The following is a 20,858-nucleotide window of genomic DNA, read 5'->3' on the forward strand; positions in this document are numbered from 1 at the left end:
AGCTTACCCGTCCTTCCTGTATGCAGCGTGTCCGCCGCGTCCCAGGCTATCACCACCTTCATCCGCGCGCACATGCATCGATGTGATGTCGAGCAAGATCATCCCCTTGCTCCTCCGCCACGTGCTGTCGGGCACACCCTCGGACGACGACCTCCTCCCCGCCCTCCACTCGCGCTCGGGCGGCGCGCACTGCAATCCGCCCACCGGCGACAACCGGCTCACCAACTTTCGCAAGGGCACCATGGTTTGGTACCTCAGCAAGGCCGCCGGCGCGCCGTGCCCCTTCAGCCGCGCCGGGATCAGGCTGTGCGACTACGGCGAGAACGGGAAGGTGGGGTATATGCCGACGACGGACAGGGAGAAGAGGGAGAGGGACCGTGCTAGACGGGCGGCGAACCGGGGGCTGAAGAGGAAGAGGCTACCCAGAGCGTGCGCGGACAAGAGCGCGGCGTCGGATTCGGGCTCGGACGCGGAGAAACCGCCGCCGAAGGTGAAGCTGACGCTGCGCCTCAAGCCGAGCCTCATCCGGGCGAGCTTGTCGCCTTCGACGCCGTCGCCGTCTTCCGTGTCGCCGACCGCGTCTGCTACTCGATCAAGAGAAATCGTCGACTTGTCCAAGATGTCCGACTCGGACTCCGACTCGGATGATTCTGACGATTCTGGGGATGTGTCTGAAGACGACTCCGGTCTCCATGTCTCCGGTTGTGGAGTCCCATCCCGTGCCAGATGTTCCGATGGATCAACGACCTTCACTTGCGTATCCGTCAGTGCGAGCTACTTCCATGCCGCCTTACACGGTATCGTCAGATGGTCGGTGCCTATCCTTCGCATTACCTCCTTCGGTGGAAGCTCCTGTCTGCCTTTCCGAAGATCTGCGTCCGTCACCCATAGCGACGCCTCGCCCCCTCCAGATTCTGATGACGAGGTCCCCGCTGATGGCCACGATTGGGACTCGGCCGGGGCTCGGCGGTACTCGTCTGCCGAAGAGCCGCCCTTCTCCGATGATGAGGATATGGATGCCGACTGGGGGCTTCGACGCGGATGAGGACGAGGAATTCGAGGAGAGCGATATCGAGACGCATTGGGAGGATAGCCCTGCGCCTCAGTCGCCGCCCTCCGCTGCGGACGTGGACGATCAAGCAGGAGCCGACTGATCCAAGCGCGTAGGCGACCATGGACGAACGTTCGAAGGTTGTCGAGATCGTCATGCAGGCTGCTGCTGGCGGACTGTCGTCGGTCAAGACGGAGGACTTCGACACGTGGGACTGGAAGCAGTACCGCACGCAGTCCCGACATGGCTCATGGACGATGATGACGCCGCCCATGTTAAGGAGGAGGACGAGGCTGACGTCGATGGGTACTTTGCCGACGTCTCATTCGCTGCAGGGGCCGATAGCAGCAGACGCTCGTCGTCGCCAACGCTCGACTTTTACCGCGCTCACCCTTCACTCCCCCGTATCACCTACCGTACCTCGCCGAATTCCACCTTCGACTTCCCATCAACCCAGCGAACTCCAGTGGACGGATGTGCAGCTTCTCGGGCCCGATACCGTGGAAGATCGCGAGTTCGATGATCGCGAGTGGAGAGGTGGCCGGCGTCCTACGCTCTCGATGACGGACACGGCCGTTCCTCCTAGTCGCGTCAACACTCCGTTACCCACTGCCCCCGTGGAATCGAAACCTGACGTACCTTCTCCCTCCCCAAGTCTGTCGTCGATGCCCTCGCTGTCGTCCTCTGTTCGTTCCTTGGATTCCCCGGAGGTTCTCACAGAGAGCGCTTCTTCCCCCTTCTTCCAGCCGAGTCCTGCGGCGTCCTCCCCGGATGCTCGTGCACGACAAGGTTCGCATCTATTTACTCTGTTTACGTCATGCCTTTGATTGACTTCATTCGGCTTACAGCTTCGGCATCATTCGCATCCACAGGCTCGCAAATGGGCGACAGCTCCGCACCAGAACCCCGCTCGACAACGGAAACGAAGCGCACGTCGCAGTCGTCCATCAGAACGGTACGGCCTGGCGACGCTCTGTGGGAAGAAGACGTGCCGCGACGGGACATCGTCGAGGATCATATTCTTTCGGTTCACCCACCCTTCAATTCACTCGACATGGAAACGCTCGCTGCCGAAGACGTGTTGGCGACAGATACCCCACTTAGCCCCACCGAGGAGGAGATGTTCCACGCGCTGTGCACGATGTCCACGACGGAACCCGTCGACGACGACGCTGCCGCCGTTGCCTCTCCCGCCGCGGACATCAACAAGCCGATACGATGCTCCAAACGTGTCGCTGCCCATGCGGTTACCGTGGCCGTCCGGGAGCACACGATGACGTGACCCCGGCCCTCCCTTGAAGACTACGTGCGGCTCGCAATTCCCGACGCTCTGCATTCTCCCCAACCTCCTGGGTGTGCTCCTCATCAGGTTTTTGCCGTGGAGCGATAAGGTCTGGCTGCTGTTCAGGCAGTGGTTGACGGGTGTAGGCACGACCGGATTTGTGCTCTCGCTTTTCCGGTGTCGTCCGTCATGGCGGGGCATACGAAGCGGATCACGACGAATGTGATCATGCTCTGCACGTATTGCATAGGCAACGCCGCAGGCCAAGTACAAGGTCCGTTTCCCTCCCTCCTTGCGAATCGTCTTGTTTTTTTTTTTTTACGGCTGCGTACTTTTTCCGCAGAAACCACGTCCCGTGGATCGTGATCGGGATATGCTACGTGATCTGCCCCTTGCTCCTCCTCGCTCTCCGCGTCCTGCTCAAGAGGGACAATGAACGCCGAAACGTGGAGCCGCCAGACACGACGTAAGTCGACGTGTACATCGAGGAGGTCACGCCGGTGCATGGGATCTCAGAACACTTCTTGCCAGGGTTCTCCCGAAGCCTCGAACCTCCTGTGTTGGCCATCGAAGACGGTGCAGCTCCGGTAGGCTATATCCGAGTTGCACACACACGACATGGTTCTCACCTCGGTTGTTAGCCTTTGCGCATGCATATTCGATCTCGGGTCTGGTCAGGCCTGTCCCGCGGACTCGCAATCAGTTTGTCCGGTGCAAGAACTGGGCATACCCGCCATGTAAGAAGTGAGCGTGCTTGTCGTGCAAGATGCAGGCGCACTTCACACCAACAACTGCGTGTTCGCACTCCACATCCCTGACGCTTCAATGCTCAATGCTCTCCGCGAGTGTGGCGTGCAGGTATCAAGGTGTGTGTGCCCCGCCATCTCGACTAAACATCCACCTCACCGCATCCTTTAGAGACGTCCTACTTGCCAACCGTGTGGAGGCCGTGTGACTGAACACTTCCTCGACTTTCCGTGCTAACTTCATCATGGAACAGCTACTACACAAGAGGGTTCAATTCTATGGTGAGAATACCTGGAGCCTAGCAGCTCATCGACACGATTCTTACGAGCAGCTGGTAAGAACTGTAGGTTGAGCTACATTGTATTGTTTATGTGTCTGTTGCAGACATACAAATCATATAAATTATGTGAAAAGTTCATCTCCCTAGGCTGTGATTGAGCCTGCGCCAGACTCCCGAGGACTGTCACCCTCGGGTTGCTTGATGACCTCTCTCTGGACCTCCTTGTCATCTACTTTGTTCATCGACCAGCTCTTTAAGGTCTCCTCCGTCGAAGGCAACCTATAGTGGTCACAAAACTTGTTGCATACATGTTCATATGGAAATGCTGTGAAAGCTTGAGCGACATTGCCTCCAGCAAATATATTTCCTCTCTCCCTGTTGTCTCTGTCAGCTGGGAAGCAAACTAACAAAAAGTAAATCTTACGGATTGGTCATGATCTGGGGATCAGTGAGAAGTGTTCGTCCACCTGTACCTCTGTTAATTATAATAATCAAGCAAAAGGTAATTCAGCTTACCCTGAAGGTCTGATATGAAGACTTCACCCTCGGTTTTGAGCCACTGTACATGCTGAGCAAATGCAAGGAATTCTGCCCGCTCGATAAGGCCAGGATCGTCGAACATGGTAGGAATGGCGGATCCATTGTGAATGTAGAGGAAGAAGTTCTCCCCATCCACAGACTGAGGTATCATTTGCTCGATAATCAGTATCTTTTCCTCCTTGCCGAGATGACAGATCGCTAATGCCGCCTTCACAAATGCCATCTGGGGGACATCGAAGGGAGGGATTCCTATGTCGTTCTTGCTATCCTCCCGTTTCATGAACATGTAAACCATATCCAGAAGGGCGGAAGCCCACTCTACGCAGATGAGCTCCAGGTAGACCATTGAAAGCTCACTGAGGCCTCTATAGCGCTTGCGTACAGCGCCGCCATTCGCACCCCAGAAGAACTGTTTGACACAGATATCACCAGTGAGTTCCTTTATCAGAGTGTCACCCGATATAACGCTCAACACTCTGCCCAGATGTGCTGTTTTGAAGGACCCATCGCCAAGAGATTTCACTAGGTTGACCTCTAGAGCGACCGTGATAACTTCACATCGGCGCATTAGGTTGGAGGTGGTGAGCGACGTGGAGAGTAGGGGATCATTTATGGCGTCCTTGATGATTTCTTCAATTGTTCGTTGGGGTGGTATATAGAAGCTGACCAGGGGGAACTTCTTCGCCTCTGTGACTAGAAATATTCACTCAATAGATTATCCAACCCAGGAAGACAGTCACGCACTCGCTTCTTGGAGGCGCTCTTTGGCAGGTTTATGCTGAGCTTCAAGAGCAGCGTTAAGGTGCTCTTTATAGCGGGAAGGTGAGACAAACACCACGGCAGACTTGTTCGATGGAGGCGTAGATGGTAGGACCAGTTTAGTGTTGTTGAGGTCGTTGGACAGAGACTGGATAAGTCAACATCAGGAGAGGGATGATCTCTATGTGGAGAGAGCTACCTGGGTGGTATCAGAGATGTCTTTACGTCCCTGACCTGTTTTAGTGGAGTATTGCACCTGGGAGACCTTGCTCATCTATAATACTATAACCACAGCGATTTGAATTGAACTCACGGGAATAGGTTTCTTGGGGCTTGCACGGGCTTTCCCTTTCCCAGTAGAAGAGTTCTAAAGTAGGTGTATGAGCTACTGAGCGCCCCAAACGACAGGGTGGATAAATCTACCTTTGTTTTACGATGAGGAGAAGGCAGCGTATCTGTTTTGTCATTCTCAGACTCAGATCCCGATAAGAAAAGTGTATCATTCTTCCGCTTGAGAGGCTAAAGCGTGGTCAGAATTGTATTTACTGTAATAACGGAGATACTAACCTTCGATGGAGAAGCGACTTGCTGGGATGATGCGGCAAAGCCAAAAGCCTCTGTGTCTTCAAGCGCGAGGTGGCGGTTAATTCTGTGAGTATCACATTCTTCCAGCTTGTTGCGTTTGATGACACAAAAGATATCCAATTCGGTGCCATACTTGAAGCGCGGAGTTGCCTTAGAGCCTGCACCTTTCTCCGTCAAGAGAAGGTGGTACACCGCATCGTTATCAGATGTAGGGTTGGCTACAAGGGCAGCGACAGGCTTCTTCAAATGAAGGGTAGTGTCTTCGATCTTGAGGTCAAAATCGAAGGACCATTCCTTGAAAAGCGGTAGAAGGGTGTAGAATGTACGTTCGTGAAGAGCTTGTACCCCAATGTGGGCATCGATGCCTGTCACAGCAGTGGCTACGTCCTGAATACTCAATTATTATTGTCGTATATAGCCAGAGAAACTATGTAACTCACCTCGAACAGCTGAAACTTAAGCCCTTTTGTAAACTTCGCCATGAATAGCTTGGCATCAAAAGTTTCTGAAGATCGGCGACCGGCAGCCCTTCCAGACCACTTGTCGAGATGCATGTTCATCCGCTTATGAGCCTCTGTGTAGCCTAAGGCTAGCGGTGACTGGGATGCAGCTAAGAGTGCGGTGGGGTTGGCTGGTATGACAGAGACACGAGCACCGGACGTGCCAATGGCATAGCTCATCTCACGGACAGGCAAAGCACCTGATATGTGCGCTCAGCTGGATGTAGCAGGCATAGCCACAATGACCCTCTCACCTTGCCCGCGTTGCGCTTGGGATGTCTGAGCATGTATCAGAGGATGGTAGATAGAGGTAGACTGAGGTGATGGTAGATGAGGGGGGGCCATGGGTGCATTGTTGGAGTGAATACTCGATGGATCATCTGTATAGTGGTGTAAGTCTGGAGAGCCACAGAAACCTGATCATCTACCTCGACGGAGAGTAGCAGGGCGTCGAACTGTCGTTGCTTTGGCCCTATAGTACACCGTACAGGTGGTGCAATACAGACGGGCAGGGTCGCCAGAATTATTGAGATTTTGAAACTCGGTCCATGTCGTTTCTCCAGGACGAAACACGACCTTGCATCTTGGACACTCCCGATTAACCTCCGTCAGAGAGGCAGCAAAAGCCATAGCTGGTTGATCTGGACCTGCGGCATGCTGAGACATGGCGGTGGTTGTAGCAGGGAGGAGAGAAAATGGGGGATACGTCGAAAGCAATCTGTCCAGGTCCCGATCAGCTCACCAGTGCGATAGCGATACAGACTCAGTTGTTCAATTCATCCCTGAAGTGATGCCATAACTCAAGTGTAACTATGATACGTCGACAAAAGAGATGATTTTGCTAGGAATATAGGAACAAGACTGTATAGGAGATGTTTGAGATGTGTAGGAGGGTTGGTCCATGACCTAAGAGGTGTTGGGACAGCGGCGACCCATGAAGAAGGCAAGCTATAATAAAACAGCGGTGAGTTAAGGTTCCAGAGGTCCACCGCAGTCTGGTTTGTGCCCACATGGCAGTTATTGAGCTCCGCCATCCGGCATCAGGTCCGAACTCCGCGGTTGTGAGCGTGCCCCATTCGGTTACCATACAAACCTTGCGTGCTTAACTTTACTCCTCCGGGCGCCTGATATCTGAGATATGATTATCTACGATATCTATGGCGTCTCGACTATAAAAGACTCTTTGCACGCCTGTATCTACATTCTATTTTGCTATACTACCGGATCCTGCTCTGTTGCCTGCGAGGCGCGTCGTGACACCGCCACCGCCCGCCTCGCCCCCTTACGCCTATCTTACAGTGAGGCAGGTGGGCCTGAGAACGTCATGCAGCTGATCTTGACTCTGCTCCGCGACCACGGCTCACGACTGCGCCTTCCATCCCCGCACCCCCCTCGTGTTTATCTCACATAGCCCGGGCCTCCCTCGACCACCTCCTCGGATCGTCAACTTCTCTAAACTCACCCTCTGCAACCCTACTAGGACCAAGTCTCCCTCTAGACGACCATGTCTTTCGCGGACATCGAATCCGGCACCTCGCGACCCGCGTTCGCCTCCCCGCTCGCGAACAGCAGCGGCTCCCCGGAGGACGCGGCGTTCTCGAGCCTGCAGTCGTCGCTCAGCCTGCAGGTGTTCAAGATCAACGCGAACGTGCAGGGCATCCTCAAGCTCGTCGACCAGCTCGGGACGGGCAGGGACTCGGCCAACCTCCGGACGAGCTTGTGCGTTTTCACGACCTCTCTACCCTCCGTTTTGTTTGTTTGATCGTCTCACTCACTGGGCGGGGATACTGATGCAGGCATAATCTTACGGAGACGACGCGAGCGATGGCCAAGCGCGGGTCCGACGACCTCAAGAAGCTCGCGGGCATCCAGGCGACGCTGGTACGTCATCGCACACGGAACATTGGACTCCCCGTTTTTGCTGACTCGCGCACGCGTTGCGCTCAGGGTGACAAGCCGCAGTACAAGACCGCGCTCTCGAAGACCTCGCACGACTTCCAGCTCTCGCTTGTCGCTTTCCAGCGCGCGCAGCAGGTCAGCGCCGAGCGGCAGCGGACGGTCGTACAGGGCGTGAAGATCGCCGCGGACGAAGAACACCATCATCAGTGCGTCCTCCGCCCATGTGCCCTTCCGCACTCACTCATCGGCGTGCTCCTATTTTTTTTTTTTAGTAGTGAACCCGAACCCTCGCAATCCCCCTCGGCGTCCCCGGCTCAGCGCCAGGCGCAGCTGCTCCAGTCCCAGCTATCTCCGCACGAGCTCGCGTACCAGGAGAGCCTGATCCAAGAGCGCGAGGCGGAGATACGCGAGATCGAGACGGGGATACACGAGCTACACGAGATCTTCCGCGACCTCGGCACGCTCGTGAACGAGCAGGGCGAGATGATAGGTGCGTTTCATTTCACCCTCCTCCTTCCTCCTTCCTCCCTTTCCTTTTCCACCGTTCCTCGAAACGACCGCTAACCCACGTGGGGGTACAAAAATATAAAAACAAACAGACAACATCGAATCGAACATCTCCTCCATCGCGGTGGACACCCAAGGCGCTGCGGCCGAGCTCGCGACCGCGCACGAGTACCAGCGCAAAGCCGGCCGGCGCGCCGCGTGCCTCATGCTCGTTCTGGTCGTCGTCGTCTGCGTCGTCCTCCTCGCGGTGCGTACCGGTCTCGCTATCGTCTGCGTGCTGTACCACGTCTGTCTTTGATTTTATTTCCCCTTGTGGGACGCTACGCCTTTACTCCCCGCGCGGGCGCTCCGAGTGGCGATTTCTTTCTCCGTCCCCTCTCGTGTGGGTTCGCGATCTAGACTCGAGCTATGTGCTGACGAGCGTATCTTTATTCTCTCCCAACAGATCCTGTCATGACACCGCGTCGTCTGTTGACCGCTGGAACAGATACCCTTAGTATGCTAGTAGTACTCCTTCAACCTGACCGCATAGAGTCGGGGTAACGGATGACACGTTGTGTTGGTATATATGCATTAATTATGATATATATCTCTCTTTCACACATGCACACACACACACATGCATGCATGCATGAATACTTATGCATCATGATCGTCGTTCGTATCGGCGAGCTGCATGGAGGGGTTATCAGGGGTTATCTTGGGACTTGCGATCGGAGCCGAAAACGTCGGGCGGTCGAGACCGAGCGGGTTCGGGGGGCGGGGTGGCGCGGGCGGCGGGGCTGTCACACCGTTCGGCGTTCTCCTTTCGAGCTGTCAAGCATGTCAAGCTCGAACGTCGCCTCCCATCAGACTCCGTTGTGCTCGTACCTGGAGGCTGGATCGACTCCGGTACTTTGGTCTCACTCCACTGGCAGTCGCGCGCTTCAGGTAGTCGCTCGGATGGATGGTCATTGACGAGATTAAGACTTAGGACTTATAAGACGGCGAATTTCTGGCATGGCATTCATACAAGCGCCAGGCTGAGGTGCGATTGCGCCCAACGGAGTATGCCGGCGTTCAGCTGGGTCTAGCTCCACACGCGGAGGTCGAGGAACAATATGGCCTGTCACTACTAGCGCGGTCCGTACCTTCCTGCGCACGTCGGCCCTGCCTTGGTTCCGGGGTACGCGCTCCAATGGTCCCAGGGCCGCTCTGTATAATTGCAGCTCTTGCCGATGTCGACGAAAGAAAAACATCATTACACCCAACCCACCCTGCCCTACTCTCACCCCCTCAAACCCAGCTTGACCGTCTCCCATTCACACGTACAAACGCGCAATGCCGGTACCCACAAGCAGCGTCGATTACAAGCGCCTCATCATTTGCTGCGATGGCACCTGGCAATCCTCCGACGGCGCGACCCAATACTCCGCGTCGAACGTGACCAGGCTCGCGCGAGCCATCGCGCACTCCGACGTTCTGAACGGTGCCGAGATCCAGCAAATCGTCTACTACCAAAGCGGCGTCGGCTCCGAGGCGATGACCGGCATCGCCGCCGGGATCCAAGGTGCGGTTCTTTTCCGTGCCCCGTATTCTCGCCCGAGCCTCTCAAAATCCTGACGAACATCGTGCGATAGGTTCGGTGGGCAACGGTCTGGACGAGAACGTGGTCGAAGCCTACAACTTCGTCGTCAACAACTGGGAGCCCGCGGGCAAGGACTCGCCCGCCGACGAGCTCTTCCTCTTCGGCTTCTCGCGCGGCGCCTACACCGCGCGCTGCCTCGCGGGCCTCATCGACTGCGTCGGCGTCCTGCCCAAGACGGACATGGACCGCTTCCACGAGCTCTACGCGCGGTACCAGAGCAACCAGTCCGCGGAGCTGATCAAGGAGAAGGAGGCGGGGATCCTCGGGCGGTCGACGCGGATCAAGGTCGTCGGCGTGTGGGACACGGTAGGCAGCCTCGGCGTGCCCGAGTACTATTTGGTGAAGAAATTCAACTGGAACGCGAAGCACAAGTTCCACCGCGCGTCGCTCTGCCACAGTCAGTCTTGTTGCTCTCTGCGAGGTTTGGTGTTGGAATCGACGTGAACGGCCCCGCTGATCCGCATCGCAGGCGTCGACCACGCCTTTCAGGCTCTCGCCATCGACGAGCACCGTTTTCCATTCGCGCCCTGTGTATGGCATCTTCCCAAGGACGGACACCGGGTTCCATCGGTGTGTTTCACTCGCGCCAACCCCGTTCATATCGGATCCTAACCATATCCTTCTTCTTTTTTTTTTTCTCCCTTCAATTCAGATGCCCTCCTCGACCAACCTTCTCCAGTGCTGGTTCCCCGGATTCCACATCAACGTCGGCGGCGGCAGCACCGAGTCCCTTCCCCCTAAAGACAAGAAGGGCAAGCTCCGGGTCGACAAGGCGGGCAACCCGCTGGGCCCGGACGGACTGACGGACATGGAGCAGCTCGCGAACATCAGCCTGTTCTGGATGCTGGATCTCATCAGCCCGTTCCTGGTCCTAGATAAGACGTACCTCGACAGCCTGATCGCGAAGAACACGGCCGCGATCACGTCGTTGCCGGAGAAGCCGCGGTTGGAGGGGAAGGAGTACGCGAAGAGCTGGTTCGTGTCGTATCCGCCCGTCAGGTACGTTTCGTTCTGCCAGACGCCCTTTTCTTCATCACGAGACTCTCGTTGACATATGCTCGCGCGTCGCTGGTAGGTCGGGATGGGCGCTGGGCCCGTTCAAGGACCCGTTCGCGGGCGAGATGATGGCCCTCGGCTCGGAGCACCGCATGCCGGGGCAGTACAAGCTCGAGGATGACAACGAGGCGGACAAAGACCACGTCGCGAAGGACACGTACGAGATGATGCACCCCTCCGTGCGCTTCCGCATGAGGTACCTCGGCCCGACGACGGGCACGAACGAGTGGAACCCGGAATCGCTCAAGCACTTCAAGCTCCGTGCGGGCGCGACGCCGGACGGCTCTTGGGCGTGGGCGAAGGGCAACCCGGAGGCGCCGCTGAGGACGGGGTGGGAGTGGGTGAAAACGGTGTCGGGGTCGCAGCGCGTGGTGATACCCGAGTATAAGATGATGGAGGGCGGGTGGGAGCAGAAGTTGGCGAGGACGTGCCCTAACAAGGGATTCGACGGGAAGGTGCCACCGGACCCGCTGGTCGAGATCAACTACGATCCTACAGGCGCGGAGGCTGCGAAGTACAATGCATAGTTTGGCGGTGCTATCCTCCCCCTGATACGTACTTATAACACTCGTGTACCCTAACTGTCTAATCGCTGTTGCTGTTATCTTACATCGTGCTTTTATCGAACCCGCTCAGCCCGTAAAGTGGCGTCGCTGGCGACGAATGCATGGACAGATTCGCAGAGCGACACCTCACGACACCTCCCAAGTGTTTGTGAATTGCACATAAGGGATAAAATCTTCTGATAGTTGGGGTCCTGGTGGGCTCCCCTTCCCCCAGCAGATCAATCTGGCGGCCCGGTCTCCCTCCCTAGTCTCGCGTCCCAATCCATTGACCTGATTCACTCGCGGTGACACCGATTGCGCATAGACGTGTGGCACATGTTATGGGATAGGCATTCGATACGAAGCAATGGTCACTGCAGGCGTTTTTGACCCCGCTTTATCGCCCCGTAGTCGTTCATGAAGGGATGTCATCTGAACTGCCTCACTACCACACCACATCGAGTAAGCGCTCCAAGGTGTTCCTCGACCGAGGAATCCATGTTATGTACCAGGCCCGTCTGGTGGGAGTGTCGGGGAAAACGGATGTGCAACTCCGTGGACCATGTAGAACACTCATCGCAGAGAGTGGTCCTGAACTTGGCCAAGAAATCATTCAGTGCAGTCTCCTCCTCCTCCTCCGACAATATTTGCAGGATCAATGTGAGAGACCTGAAGGCTTGCGACCTAACGGTTCTAAGGGAATTGGCGAGGTGTTGTAGAGAATTGAGTGCAAACTGGAATTTCGCCACCTGGTGCATGTGTATCGTGATCTCTCGCATAGCATGCATCATGCAAAAGTTGAATGGCTCATCTGACATGCATGAGGGGTGAGTAACGTGAGTAAAAGGTGAGCCATTGGTATGAACGAAAGGCTTACCGAGCTCAGTCTCGTAAAAAGCAAGGTAGGCGTAATTTGTGATCCGGAGGGAGAGCAGCATGCTACATTGTTGCAGCAGAGCATTGGCAACTGTCAGCCATCCAGGATCGGCGGCGACATCTAATGCCAGCGTGTTGAGCGAGAGAATAATATCCCCGCTGGAAGAAAGGCATAGCAAGTGCTTCATAGCGCCGTCCACATTGCCCCCTTCGACCTCCAGCTGGGTCAGACAAAGCCGAGCAGGAAGGCCAGGGACCGAAGAAGGATCATCGGGTTCTGCTTCATCTTCTTCCCCTTCCCATGACAATTCGTGCAGGCCTAGGCAAGTGATTGAAGGAAGGGACCTAATCAACAGGACAAACTCATGTGGACCGAAGAAAAAATTGTGGATGTGTACACCTTGGAGGAGGGGGGAACGGGCCCATAGGGTTGTCCACATGCTGAAATTGCCCTCGGTACTGTCAGATTCCCATACGTGCACGATCCGGACATTCGGGAGGCAAAGTTCTCCAAACAAGTTGATGAATGAAGTGGTAGTGGACAGCACCGTGACGTAAGTTCGGAGATGAGGGGAGGCACTCAGAACACAGACGAGTGCGTCCATGAGGTTATCGTCCATACTAGGGCCTTTCTCCTCGACCGGGTCAGAGAAGAGCTGGGATTGACTGACATGAACCCAGCTTCGGCACGTCAGAGAACAAGCCCTTAAGGTAGCCTGATCGTCGGTGAGGCTGATTATCTGGTCCCATATCTCTTGCGGGATCCGAGATACACGTTCAGCGGGATCCAACATGCTAGGATTAGAACTAATCCTTGTTGATGCAGGGGAAGAGGTGAGGTAGGTGATTAGGTACGCGATGACGTGGACGCGTTAGACAAGTCGGGGTTGCCATTCTGGGCATCTTGTTAATCTGGCTTATTCCCCAAACAACAGGCGTGATCAGAGCTTAAAACTCTGAGGAACGATTACAAGATGGCCCAGAAGCCATGTAACTACCATTTTCTACCGCGAGTGGCTGGTGATGTCAGTCACATACGGATGTGCGACGAAGCCCTGCAAGTTGATAATTCTATGCAAGTGCGGCGCCTGGTCAGACGCATCACCACACGGCTCGTCGCTGCATAGCTCAGCTGCATATATGGGCGCGGACAGAGAGCTGCCGGAACAATGACTAGTCTATTCGTCTGACCAACACCCCTCGCTGCTCGAGTACTCCGAAGTGCTGCCTAACCAGGTCGCCCACCCCTTCCAGCGCGCTGTCAAGGAATTCGTGGTTAATCCGAACATACAACACTGCGAGCCGTCTGTAAGATGCGTTGGAGAACATGACTCCGATATCTCGCACAAAATCGACCAGTGGAAGGCCCCATTCCACCTGCGTGATGGTCAAATTCATCACGAGCAAAGTGGATGCGGAGGTGCCAATTGTGCCGAGCGAGGTGGAGAGATGCTCAAGAGCACGAAGTGTGCGCGACGTGTATAGGTCCATGACCACGGTAAATACGCGGAGGTGAGGTGTCCGTGAGAAGTCGAGAGGGGCTGCATTTGTCGTAAGATAGATACCATTGAAAATATAATGTAGGGCGTACTGCTGTCTGCTGCCATGAGGTCATAGTCACCAACTCGGAGCGCGAGTAGCGCCTCGCTCTGTTTCAGAAGATCGTTGACCGCGATGATCCACGCGCGTTTGCGAAGGGGGCTAACGCTCAATGATAGCTCTTCGAGCGCGAAAATGATATCTTTGCTTCCGGAGAAACACAATAAACCCTGAAGTATGTCGATGACATCGCCTCGTATGAGTTCAAGGGCCCTCAGACGGAGGCCAGCGGGGGTCTCCGGCGATGGCAAAAAGCGACTGGCTCCGACCCACGAAAGACCGTGCAATCCTAGGCGGGAGATCGGAGGAAAGGTCCTTATCATCCTCAGAAGCCTGAAAGAGTCAAGTTCCATGTCTCCGTGAACGTGCACATCGAGAAGACGAGGGAAAGCTCCCAACGGCAACCACCGGGCGGCGTACAAGTCGGCCGTCGTCGTTCCAGCTCCAGAATCCCAAGCCCCATCTTCGAATTCCGAGTTGGAGCGCGAGGTTGTATGCACATGCACAGTCCGAACGTTTGGTAGCCCTAAGCGCGCGAATCTGCCCAGGTATGCGCTGGTGGTGGAAAGAACCGCGACATAACCCCGCAAACGCGGAGACCTGTTCAGGACACTACAGATGTGGTCCATGTGGACTGATGCCATGACAGCGTTCCGACGAATAGGTTCGGAAAAGAGCCTGGACTGACTTGCATGTAGCCACTTGCTGCATGTTAACGCACAAGCCTGTAGCGTGTCCTGGTCATTGTCGGTGTCAATCATTGCGATGATTTGCTCGCAGGTTTCCTGAGGAAGCCGTTGAAGGCGCTCGAAATTCACTGCGTGCATATTGACTGTGAAACGATGTATCGGCGTATGCGTATGCGTATGCGTAGTATGTAGTTGTCACGTACCTTGAGTACAGGTCAGACAGGATGAGGATCGCGGGCTCGAGAATTTCGCTGTGCGCGAAAGGATCCGATGCGGCCGCGCACGACCGTGACCCGCGTCATGGCCCAGACGTGCCGAGGTGCCTCGTTCGCTATGACCACTTCACGCATTGGCGTACCAACTACCGTAGAACGTATCAAGTACACCAATAGATGATTGTATACATGTGCTTCAGTTATGTTGTGTACAAAGTTCCTAACATGGCGTAGCATCTGACGGGAAACAGCGCTAGCCACTACCCCAGCCACTGTACCCTTACACCCTGCTGCGCGAGCACTCCAAGGTGCTGCTCAACTTGCTTGTCCCCGTCGGTTTGACGATAATCGTTACAGGTTATGTTCAACTCTGTAAGCATCTTGAAAGGCGCTTGGGAGAGCACCTTTGCTAATCCCGGCAAGAAGTCGGTCACTGGCCATGGCGCATCATTTGCAGAGATCTCGACGTTCAGCACCAGCGTGTTCAGCGGGGAGCCCAATGTGGCGAGGGAGCTGGCCAGTTGATCAACGCAGTCAAACTCGAATTCTGCGTGGCTGAAATCCATCTCGATGACCGTAGTGCGGAGGGAATGCGTGTGTGAGAAGTCGAGGGACTCTGCAATCGCTGATGAGAGTGGGTTTGGCGCATGATGCAGAACTTACCCGAACTCCACTCCACGTATGTGTAATCGCCAAGTCGCAACGAACGAAGGCTGTCACACTGTCGCAGTAGCGTGTTGATCGCGATTATCCATGGTTCGTCTGGCACTATATTCAATGATAGTGTATGAAGCTGGAGAGCGATCTCGCCGCGAGAGGAAAGCCATAGTAAGGAGTTTATGGCACTGCATTGATCGTGTTCCGCCAACCCACTCAGCTGTTCGATCTCGATGCTGGTAATGCATAGCCTAGTCGGCCTAGGCGTTGGAGAGGGCTCCGAGAATTCTTGCTCGCCCTCCAAATCCAGGTCATGCAAGCCAAGATGAGTGATCGGCGGGAGAGACCTGATGATCATAGGGAGTCGGCGAAATCGCGAGCAGCGAGTTCCATATTGTCAATGTTCACGGCTCGAAGGCGAGGGAAAGCATGAAGGGAGTTCTATGTTGCGTTGTCGCTCGCAGCTGCGTCACAGAGTCCATGATCCGAAAATACGTGTGTGACCCGGACGTTCGGTAGGTTCAACTGGGTGAACGGAACGAGACGATCAACGGTAAGACGCAACGCCTTGATATACACGCGCAGGTGAGGGGACGCGCTCAGTACGTCGTACAAGCGGTCCATCAAGGAGGAAGAGTCCGATTTATCCGCGGTGATGGGCTCTGAGAAGAGCTGAGACTGACTAGCTTTAAGCCAGGTCCGGCATGTCAGAGAGCACGCCCTTAAAGTGGCTTCGTCGTCGACAAGCAGGATGAGCTGGTCATTGGTTTCCTGGGGAGCCGCTCAAGATATCCCATGCCAGTATTCATCAGTACTGCAAGACTTGAGTCAATAGATGTTCTAGGGAGATCGAGGAGATCGGGGTATAGATGGCGACGGTTTCAACGCTGCAGGGGGCGGTGGTGGCACGAAAGAAACGCAGTGGCGAAGGGCGCCCTTGTACCTAAGGCTTATATAAGCTACACCAGAGCAGTTCCGCTAGTCATTCCTGCGTGTGGGCCCGAACCGTCGACCCGGCTCTTCTCTGATTTATGCTCTCAGTTCTGCTCCAGGAGAGGCGGACGGGATATCCCAAGGTCTAACGCATTGGATGAAGCGCGGGGTGGGATATTGATTTTTAGCGCTTATGATGAGCAAGTACGTCGGTGTTATTTCACGCGCTATCACCCCGGGACCGATTTCTGGTATTGCACGAGTTGTGCGGTAGTCTCTTGGCATGAACCTTGATATTAATTGGTGACATACGATGCACGTGGGCAGTGCGTCGATGGGTAAGATGATGTGAAGCAGGAAAACATAACGCGAGTCATAGAAGCATCGCAACTACCGATACGTATGCGACTGGTTGCCGCTCTTGACATCCCGATGTGCTCGCGGCGGCGCGGGGAAGTCACCATACTGATACCCAGCGGCGCCTGCGAGATCGAAAGCCTGGAGTCAGCAAGCTCCCTATAGTCAAGGGCAAGAGAGCAACACGCCGCACCTTTTGCCTTCGGCTTCTTCTTAGGCCGGCCCACCGGCTCCGGCGCCCCTCCATCCTCGTCCAGTATGTTAGACGCCGTCGCGTAGTCGAACTCTTCGACGACGCCATCGTCCGGGACACCTCCTGCGTCTGCTTTACCAGGCGCCACCTCGGCCTTGCCATCCTTCTTTTCCTTGTTCCGCTTTCTTTTCTTCTGCTGCCGCTGTCCGACAACGACAATCGCGTCGTCAACCACCTCGCGCACGACGGGCTGTCGCTGCGCGAGAGGGACGAACGGCACCTCGATCTGCTCCGGCACGGGTTTCGCGTCCTCCTCCGCTGCCGGTGGTGGCGGTGGTGGCGTTTTCGGCACCGAGGCGCCAACGGTGAGCGACCCGCGTATCCGCGCGAGGACGTGCCTGATGCGTGACGTTTGGCCTTCGCCAGAGGAGGAGGACGAGAACAGACGCTTGGGCGAGCCAAAGAGAGAGCTGCGAGTGGTCGAGCATGAAGCTTTGCTTCGCACACTGACCGTATCGGCTTCCTGAGCGACAGTTGAAGTAGCCGAGGGCAAAGCTGTAGAAGACGAAGGCCCGAGAAGAGTAGAAGCGGTGGTCGCCAGCGGAGCATTGGACGAAGCAGGAGCTACAAACGAAGAAGAGAGAGCAATCGATCAAACCACGTCCCTCTAGGGCATCGCCAGAGCTTACCGAACGACCACAGCCCAGTCGAAGGAGATGACGCATCCGACGCTGATCCTTCAACGACGTCATATGCCTTACCTGTAGTGCGCGGCGGTTCATCAGGAATCATCTCTGCCTCTCCTGCCTCCACGGCCTTCGTTTGACCCCCCTCGCTATCCAGCTCGCTCTTCACGGCCGCCCGAACGATGTCCAACAGCTCCTTCGCGCGCCTCCTCACGACCGGCGGCACGGGTCTGAACGCCGCCAGCAGACCCGGCATATCCGCCGGCGGGCTCTCTGCGATCTGGAACAGGTAGTGGTTTGGGAGCACGTACCGCGCGCTCTCGTCCTCCTCGCGCGCGACACGGTCCCGCCACGCGTGCACGGCCCTGTACACCGCGCGCTGCACGGGGGGCATCGCGCCCGCGCTCTTGTTCCACTTGCGCGCGAGCGTGTCCCACCCCGCGGGCCCGGTGCCGTTGTCGGCGTCGTACAGCTCGCGCTCGAACGTCCGGAGGGTGGTCTGGGCCGAGCGTGCGAGGACCTCGCGGAGGAGCCACGTCGCGCCGTCCGATGGGGTGAGATGCGAGATGGGCGTCTCAAGCGTGATGTCAACGGGTGTGTAGGCGGCGAAGGCGGGCGAGGTGCCGCGCTCGAGTAAGGCGTGCCGCAGATGATCGTAGATGTAGAGCAGGTAGTGCGTGTCCGAGCGCGCGTAGTCGAGCATCTCCTGCGGAAGCGGTCTGAGAGAGGCGAATGCACAAGGGTCAGCGGTAGCGTTCGGGATGAGATGGTACATAAGAGACCTCACCTTATTCGCCAATCGGCGAGCTGGTACCGCTTGTCCGCGATGAAGTCGCAGTACATCTCGAGGAGGGACGCCAAACCATGTCTGGGAAAATCTGATCCCGGGAGAAATGAATATCAGCGAAAGAGCGATACCTAGCAAACGGACGACGCACGGAGGACCTTGGACGCATGGAAGGTGTCGAATAAGCCCACGACGAAGACGTTGAAATCTTGCTGGAGCCATTGTATGTCTGACTCGGCACCGTGGAAAACCTTGACGATTCTTGGGTCCGTGAAGACCTCATTCAGCTCCTCGAGCTCGTCCCGGAGGACGAGTGTGTCGACGATCCAGTCCTCCGTCCGGGTGCTGATCTGCATCAGGCACACGAAGCCAGCGAAGGTACGGTAACTGTGGTGCTCGAGGTCGACGGCGATCGCGTCCGCTAGGCGGAGCTTTTCGAGCATTAAGGCAAACGCGGCGGGAGTGGCGACCCACGTGAACGGCGTCTCGGCGAAGGACTTGGGCGGCGTCGGTTGTCCGGGAGAGAAGAGGTGTGCGGGATAAGATACGTGTGTTATTTCGTAGTGGTAGGGATGTATCCTACAAAGCAGTCTGCGGTGAGCGACGTGCTTGTCAGCATCCAATCCAGCACATACCCGGCGCTAGTGGCATCGCCGCCTTCCTCGTCCTGGAAGCGGTAGCCAAGCGGCACTTGGGCGTTGTACTTGTGCTTCAGCGTTGGTTTCCAGGGGTCCTGGGACGCGTTATCCACCGTGCGGGTGAAGGAAAGCTGTGGCTTGCGGAGGTGGCTGGCATGCTGCAAGGCAGGGTCCAGACGGCCAAGGGACGGCTTCGGCTTCGGTGCACTGGATTCGGACTGCTGTGGTGGTTGTCGTTGCTGTGTCCGTGAGACGGACGGGTTGACAGCGATGGCCGGGGCTTTGTTTTTGCCCAGAAATTCGTCGAGGTTCATATCCTGTGTAGCCACGACTGAGCCTTTCTCGATGTCCAGACACGACACAATTTACTCACAGCCCGCTCGAGCAGTTGGTCCATCGCGTCGACTGCCACCGCCTGGAACCGATCAACAAGGTCCTCCCCACTCTCCGCCCGCGCCTTGCCCTTCCGTGCACCCGATGGATCTGCGGATGTCGCAAGCGCGAGCATCTTGTTGATCAGACCCAGCACCCGTCCAGAGCACACATCTATGGCGTCTGCATATCCCGCGTCGACCGAGCGGTGAAAGCCGACGTCCTGGGGCAGCGCTGCCATGGAAGACTTGATGGCCTTGAGCGCCGCGGTCTGCGCGCCGTTGTTGTAGTCCTCGAAAGTGTCCGACGCCAGTTTGCGGGCGGTAGAGCTGCTGGCCGCCATCGCGAGCGCCTTGGAGGATAATATACACAACGCTGAGTGAGTGTACAGTGCACGCTACACTGTAGTGGCCGCCAGAAAACAAGTCGGTGCCCAAAGCCACTAAAGTCAGTGCCTTCCACGTGCAAATATCAATGAGCCGGAGGGCGCGGCAGAAACGCGCCTTGACCTAATAATAGCACACACACTCCAGTGACGACTGTGCGCGCAGCTCGGGGCTATAGCTTTCATCTCTCCGGTCCCGGCGGCGGCGACGAGCCATATAACCCGAAACCTCCTGAGCCTGGTTGATTTGCTGATCCGCCCTTTGCATCCGACTTGCGATACATGTCTGGCGATGAGAGCGACGCGGTGGAGGACTGGCGGCCCTCTCCCGGCGACGGAACGCGCAAACGCACGCGTATCACGAAGGCTTGCGACTTTTGCAAGCGGAGGAAAGGTCGTTTGGTTCCAATAAGCTTCTATTCTACTGGATCTCATTCATGTTCACATCTGTTACAGTGAAATGTGAGGACGCTTTTGTAGCTTCAGCGCTCTGAAGGAGGATTGACTGTGGACCCGCAGGCGACGGTACGACGCCAGAACGCCCCAGATGTACGACATGCACATCCTTCGACCTTGATTGTACTTTTGCTACTTTGAGCAAGGTCTGTCGGAACACTTTCTGCAGTATATAACGACTCATACGGATCGCGCAGAAACGGGGGCCGCCGAAAAAGTGAAGGCAAGAAATGCAGCGACACTGCGTATAGGCTAATGCTACTCTACTAGGCCCCGAAACTCCTTGACAGACCCATCATTGACCTCCAGCGTCAGCGCCAGTCCCACGCTCATCGCCAGCAGTAGCGCCATCCCTTCCGCCTCCGCCTCCACCGCTTCGAGTTCAGCAATCGGCAGTTCTCCATCCGCTGCTTCTCCCTCCGACGACGAGGACGAGGAAGACGACGACGGGAATCCGGTTGAGCCCCTTTCCGAATGGCTCGAGAAGCTTACGCTTGATCCGCTGCACCCGCGCCAAAGCTCTAACGACAATAGTGCGGTGCGCATGCTCAAGGCGGCGTTACAGACGAGGCAACTCGAGCACGCATACAAGCATGCGACTAAGTCCCGTCGGCCCGAATTCTGGCAGGTGCATCCT

The 20,858-nt window shown here is 56.3% G+C and overlaps 8 protein-coding genes across 8 annotated transcripts; 4 read left to right on the top strand and 4 right to left on the bottom strand.

Annotated features, from left to right (window-relative positions):
- Positions 1–85: 85 nt before the first annotated feature.
- PUNSTDRAFT_130761 (uncharacterized protein) lies at positions 86–1,045 on the top strand (the record flags this gene model as incomplete). The annotated part of the gene is made up of 1 exon (XM_007380006.1): positions 86–1,045. The coding sequence occupies one exon, from the start codon at positions 86–88 to the stop codon at positions 1,043–1,045; it is 960 nt and encodes a 319-aa protein (XP_007380068.1).
- Positions 1,046–2,510: 1,465 nt separating this feature from the next.
- PUNSTDRAFT_60336 (uncharacterized protein) lies at positions 2,511–2,803 on the top strand (the record flags this gene model as incomplete). Its single annotated transcript, XM_007380007.1, has 2 exons — positions 2,511–2,611; positions 2,677–2,803. Coding segments are annotated over 2 exons (228 nt in total), but the record flags the coding sequence as incomplete, so codon positions are not given.
- A 977-nt stretch (positions 2,804–3,780) lies between these two features.
- Positions 3,781–6,089, bottom strand: PUNSTDRAFT_130763 (uncharacterized protein; the record flags this gene model as incomplete). The annotated part of the gene is made up of 9 exons (XM_007380008.1): positions 3,781–3,827; positions 3,877–4,593; positions 4,645–4,807; positions 4,859–4,915; positions 4,973–5,026; positions 5,083–5,178; positions 5,227–5,631; positions 5,685–5,944; positions 5,999–6,089. The coding sequence occupies 9 exons, from the start codon at positions 6,087–6,089 to the stop codon at positions 3,781–3,783; spliced, it is 1,890 nt and encodes a 629-aa protein (XP_007380070.1).
- A 1,159-nt stretch (positions 6,090–7,248) lies between these two features.
- On the top strand, positions 7,249–8,448 carry PUNSTDRAFT_61233 (t-SNARE; the record flags this gene model as incomplete). The annotated part of the gene is made up of 5 exons (XM_007380009.1): positions 7,249–7,463; positions 7,541–7,625; positions 7,701–7,849; positions 7,916–8,133; positions 8,243–8,448. 5 exons carry the CDS (start codon positions 7,249–7,251, stop codon positions 8,446–8,448), a joined length of 873 nt encoding a protein of 290 aa, XP_007380071.1.
- A 341-nt stretch (positions 8,449–8,789) lies between these two features.
- PUNSTDRAFT_130765 (uncharacterized protein) lies at positions 8,790–9,104 on the bottom strand (the record flags this gene model as incomplete). Its single annotated transcript, XM_007380010.1, has 2 exons — positions 8,790–8,963; positions 9,021–9,104. The coding sequence occupies 2 exons, from the start codon at positions 9,102–9,104 to the stop codon at positions 8,790–8,792; spliced, it is 258 nt and encodes an 85-aa protein (XP_007380072.1).
- A 366-nt stretch (positions 9,105–9,470) lies between these two features.
- On the top strand, positions 9,471–11,360 carry PUNSTDRAFT_42103 (uncharacterized protein; the record flags this gene model as incomplete). The annotated part of the gene is made up of 5 exons (XM_007380011.1): positions 9,471–9,699; positions 9,770–10,174; positions 10,247–10,347; positions 10,430–10,776; positions 10,853–11,360. 5 exons carry the CDS (start codon positions 9,471–9,473, stop codon positions 11,358–11,360), a joined length of 1,590 nt encoding a protein of 529 aa, XP_007380073.1.
- Positions 11,361–13,869: 2,509 nt separating this feature from the next.
- Positions 13,870–14,591, bottom strand: PUNSTDRAFT_49808 (uncharacterized protein; the record flags this gene model as incomplete). Its single annotated transcript, XM_007380012.1, has 1 exon — positions 13,870–14,591. A coding segment is annotated over exon 1 (611 nt), but the record flags the coding sequence as incomplete, so codon positions are not given.
- A 1,994-nt stretch (positions 14,592–16,585) lies between these two features.
- On the bottom strand, positions 16,586–19,751 carry PUNSTDRAFT_97267 (uncharacterized protein). Its single transcript, XM_007380013.1, has 7 exons — positions 19,382–19,751; positions 19,006–19,325; positions 18,522–18,949; positions 18,371–18,461; positions 17,587–18,302; positions 16,898–17,521; positions 16,586–16,829 (listed from the first exon to the last, which is right to left on the bottom strand). The coding sequence occupies exons 1-7, from the start codon at positions 19,721–19,723 to the stop codon at positions 16,738–16,740; spliced, it is 2,613 nt and encodes an 870-aa protein (XP_007380075.1). The 5' UTR covers positions 19,724–19,751; the 3' UTR covers positions 16,586–16,737.
- Positions 19,752–20,858: the final 1,107 nt, after the last annotated feature.

The sequence above is a fragment of the Punctularia strigosozonata genome (genome assembly GCF_000264995.1).
Source record: "Punctularia strigosozonata HHB-11173 SS5 unplaced genomic scaffold PUNSTscaffold_2, whole genome shotgun sequence".
In the NCBI taxonomy this organism is placed as follows: domain Eukaryota; kingdom Fungi; phylum Basidiomycota; class Agaricomycetes; order Corticiales; family Punctulariaceae; genus Punctularia; species Punctularia strigosozonata.

Excerpts from the sequence above, each read along its gene's own strand:
- PUNSTDRAFT_97267 (XM_007380013.1), bottom strand. The coding sequence starts at position 19,723 with ATGGCGGCCAGCAGCTCTACCGCCCGCAAACTGGCGTCGGACACTTTC. Across the intron at positions 19,326-19,381 it reads ACCAACTGCTCGAGCGGGCT|GATATGAACCTCGACGAATT; the intron begins GTGAGTAAATTG and ends GTGGCTACACAG. Across the intron at positions 16,830-16,897 it reads GAAGAAGCCGAAGGCAAAAG|GCGCCGCTGGGTATCAGTAT; the intron begins GTGCGGCGTGTT and ends TCGATCTCGCAG.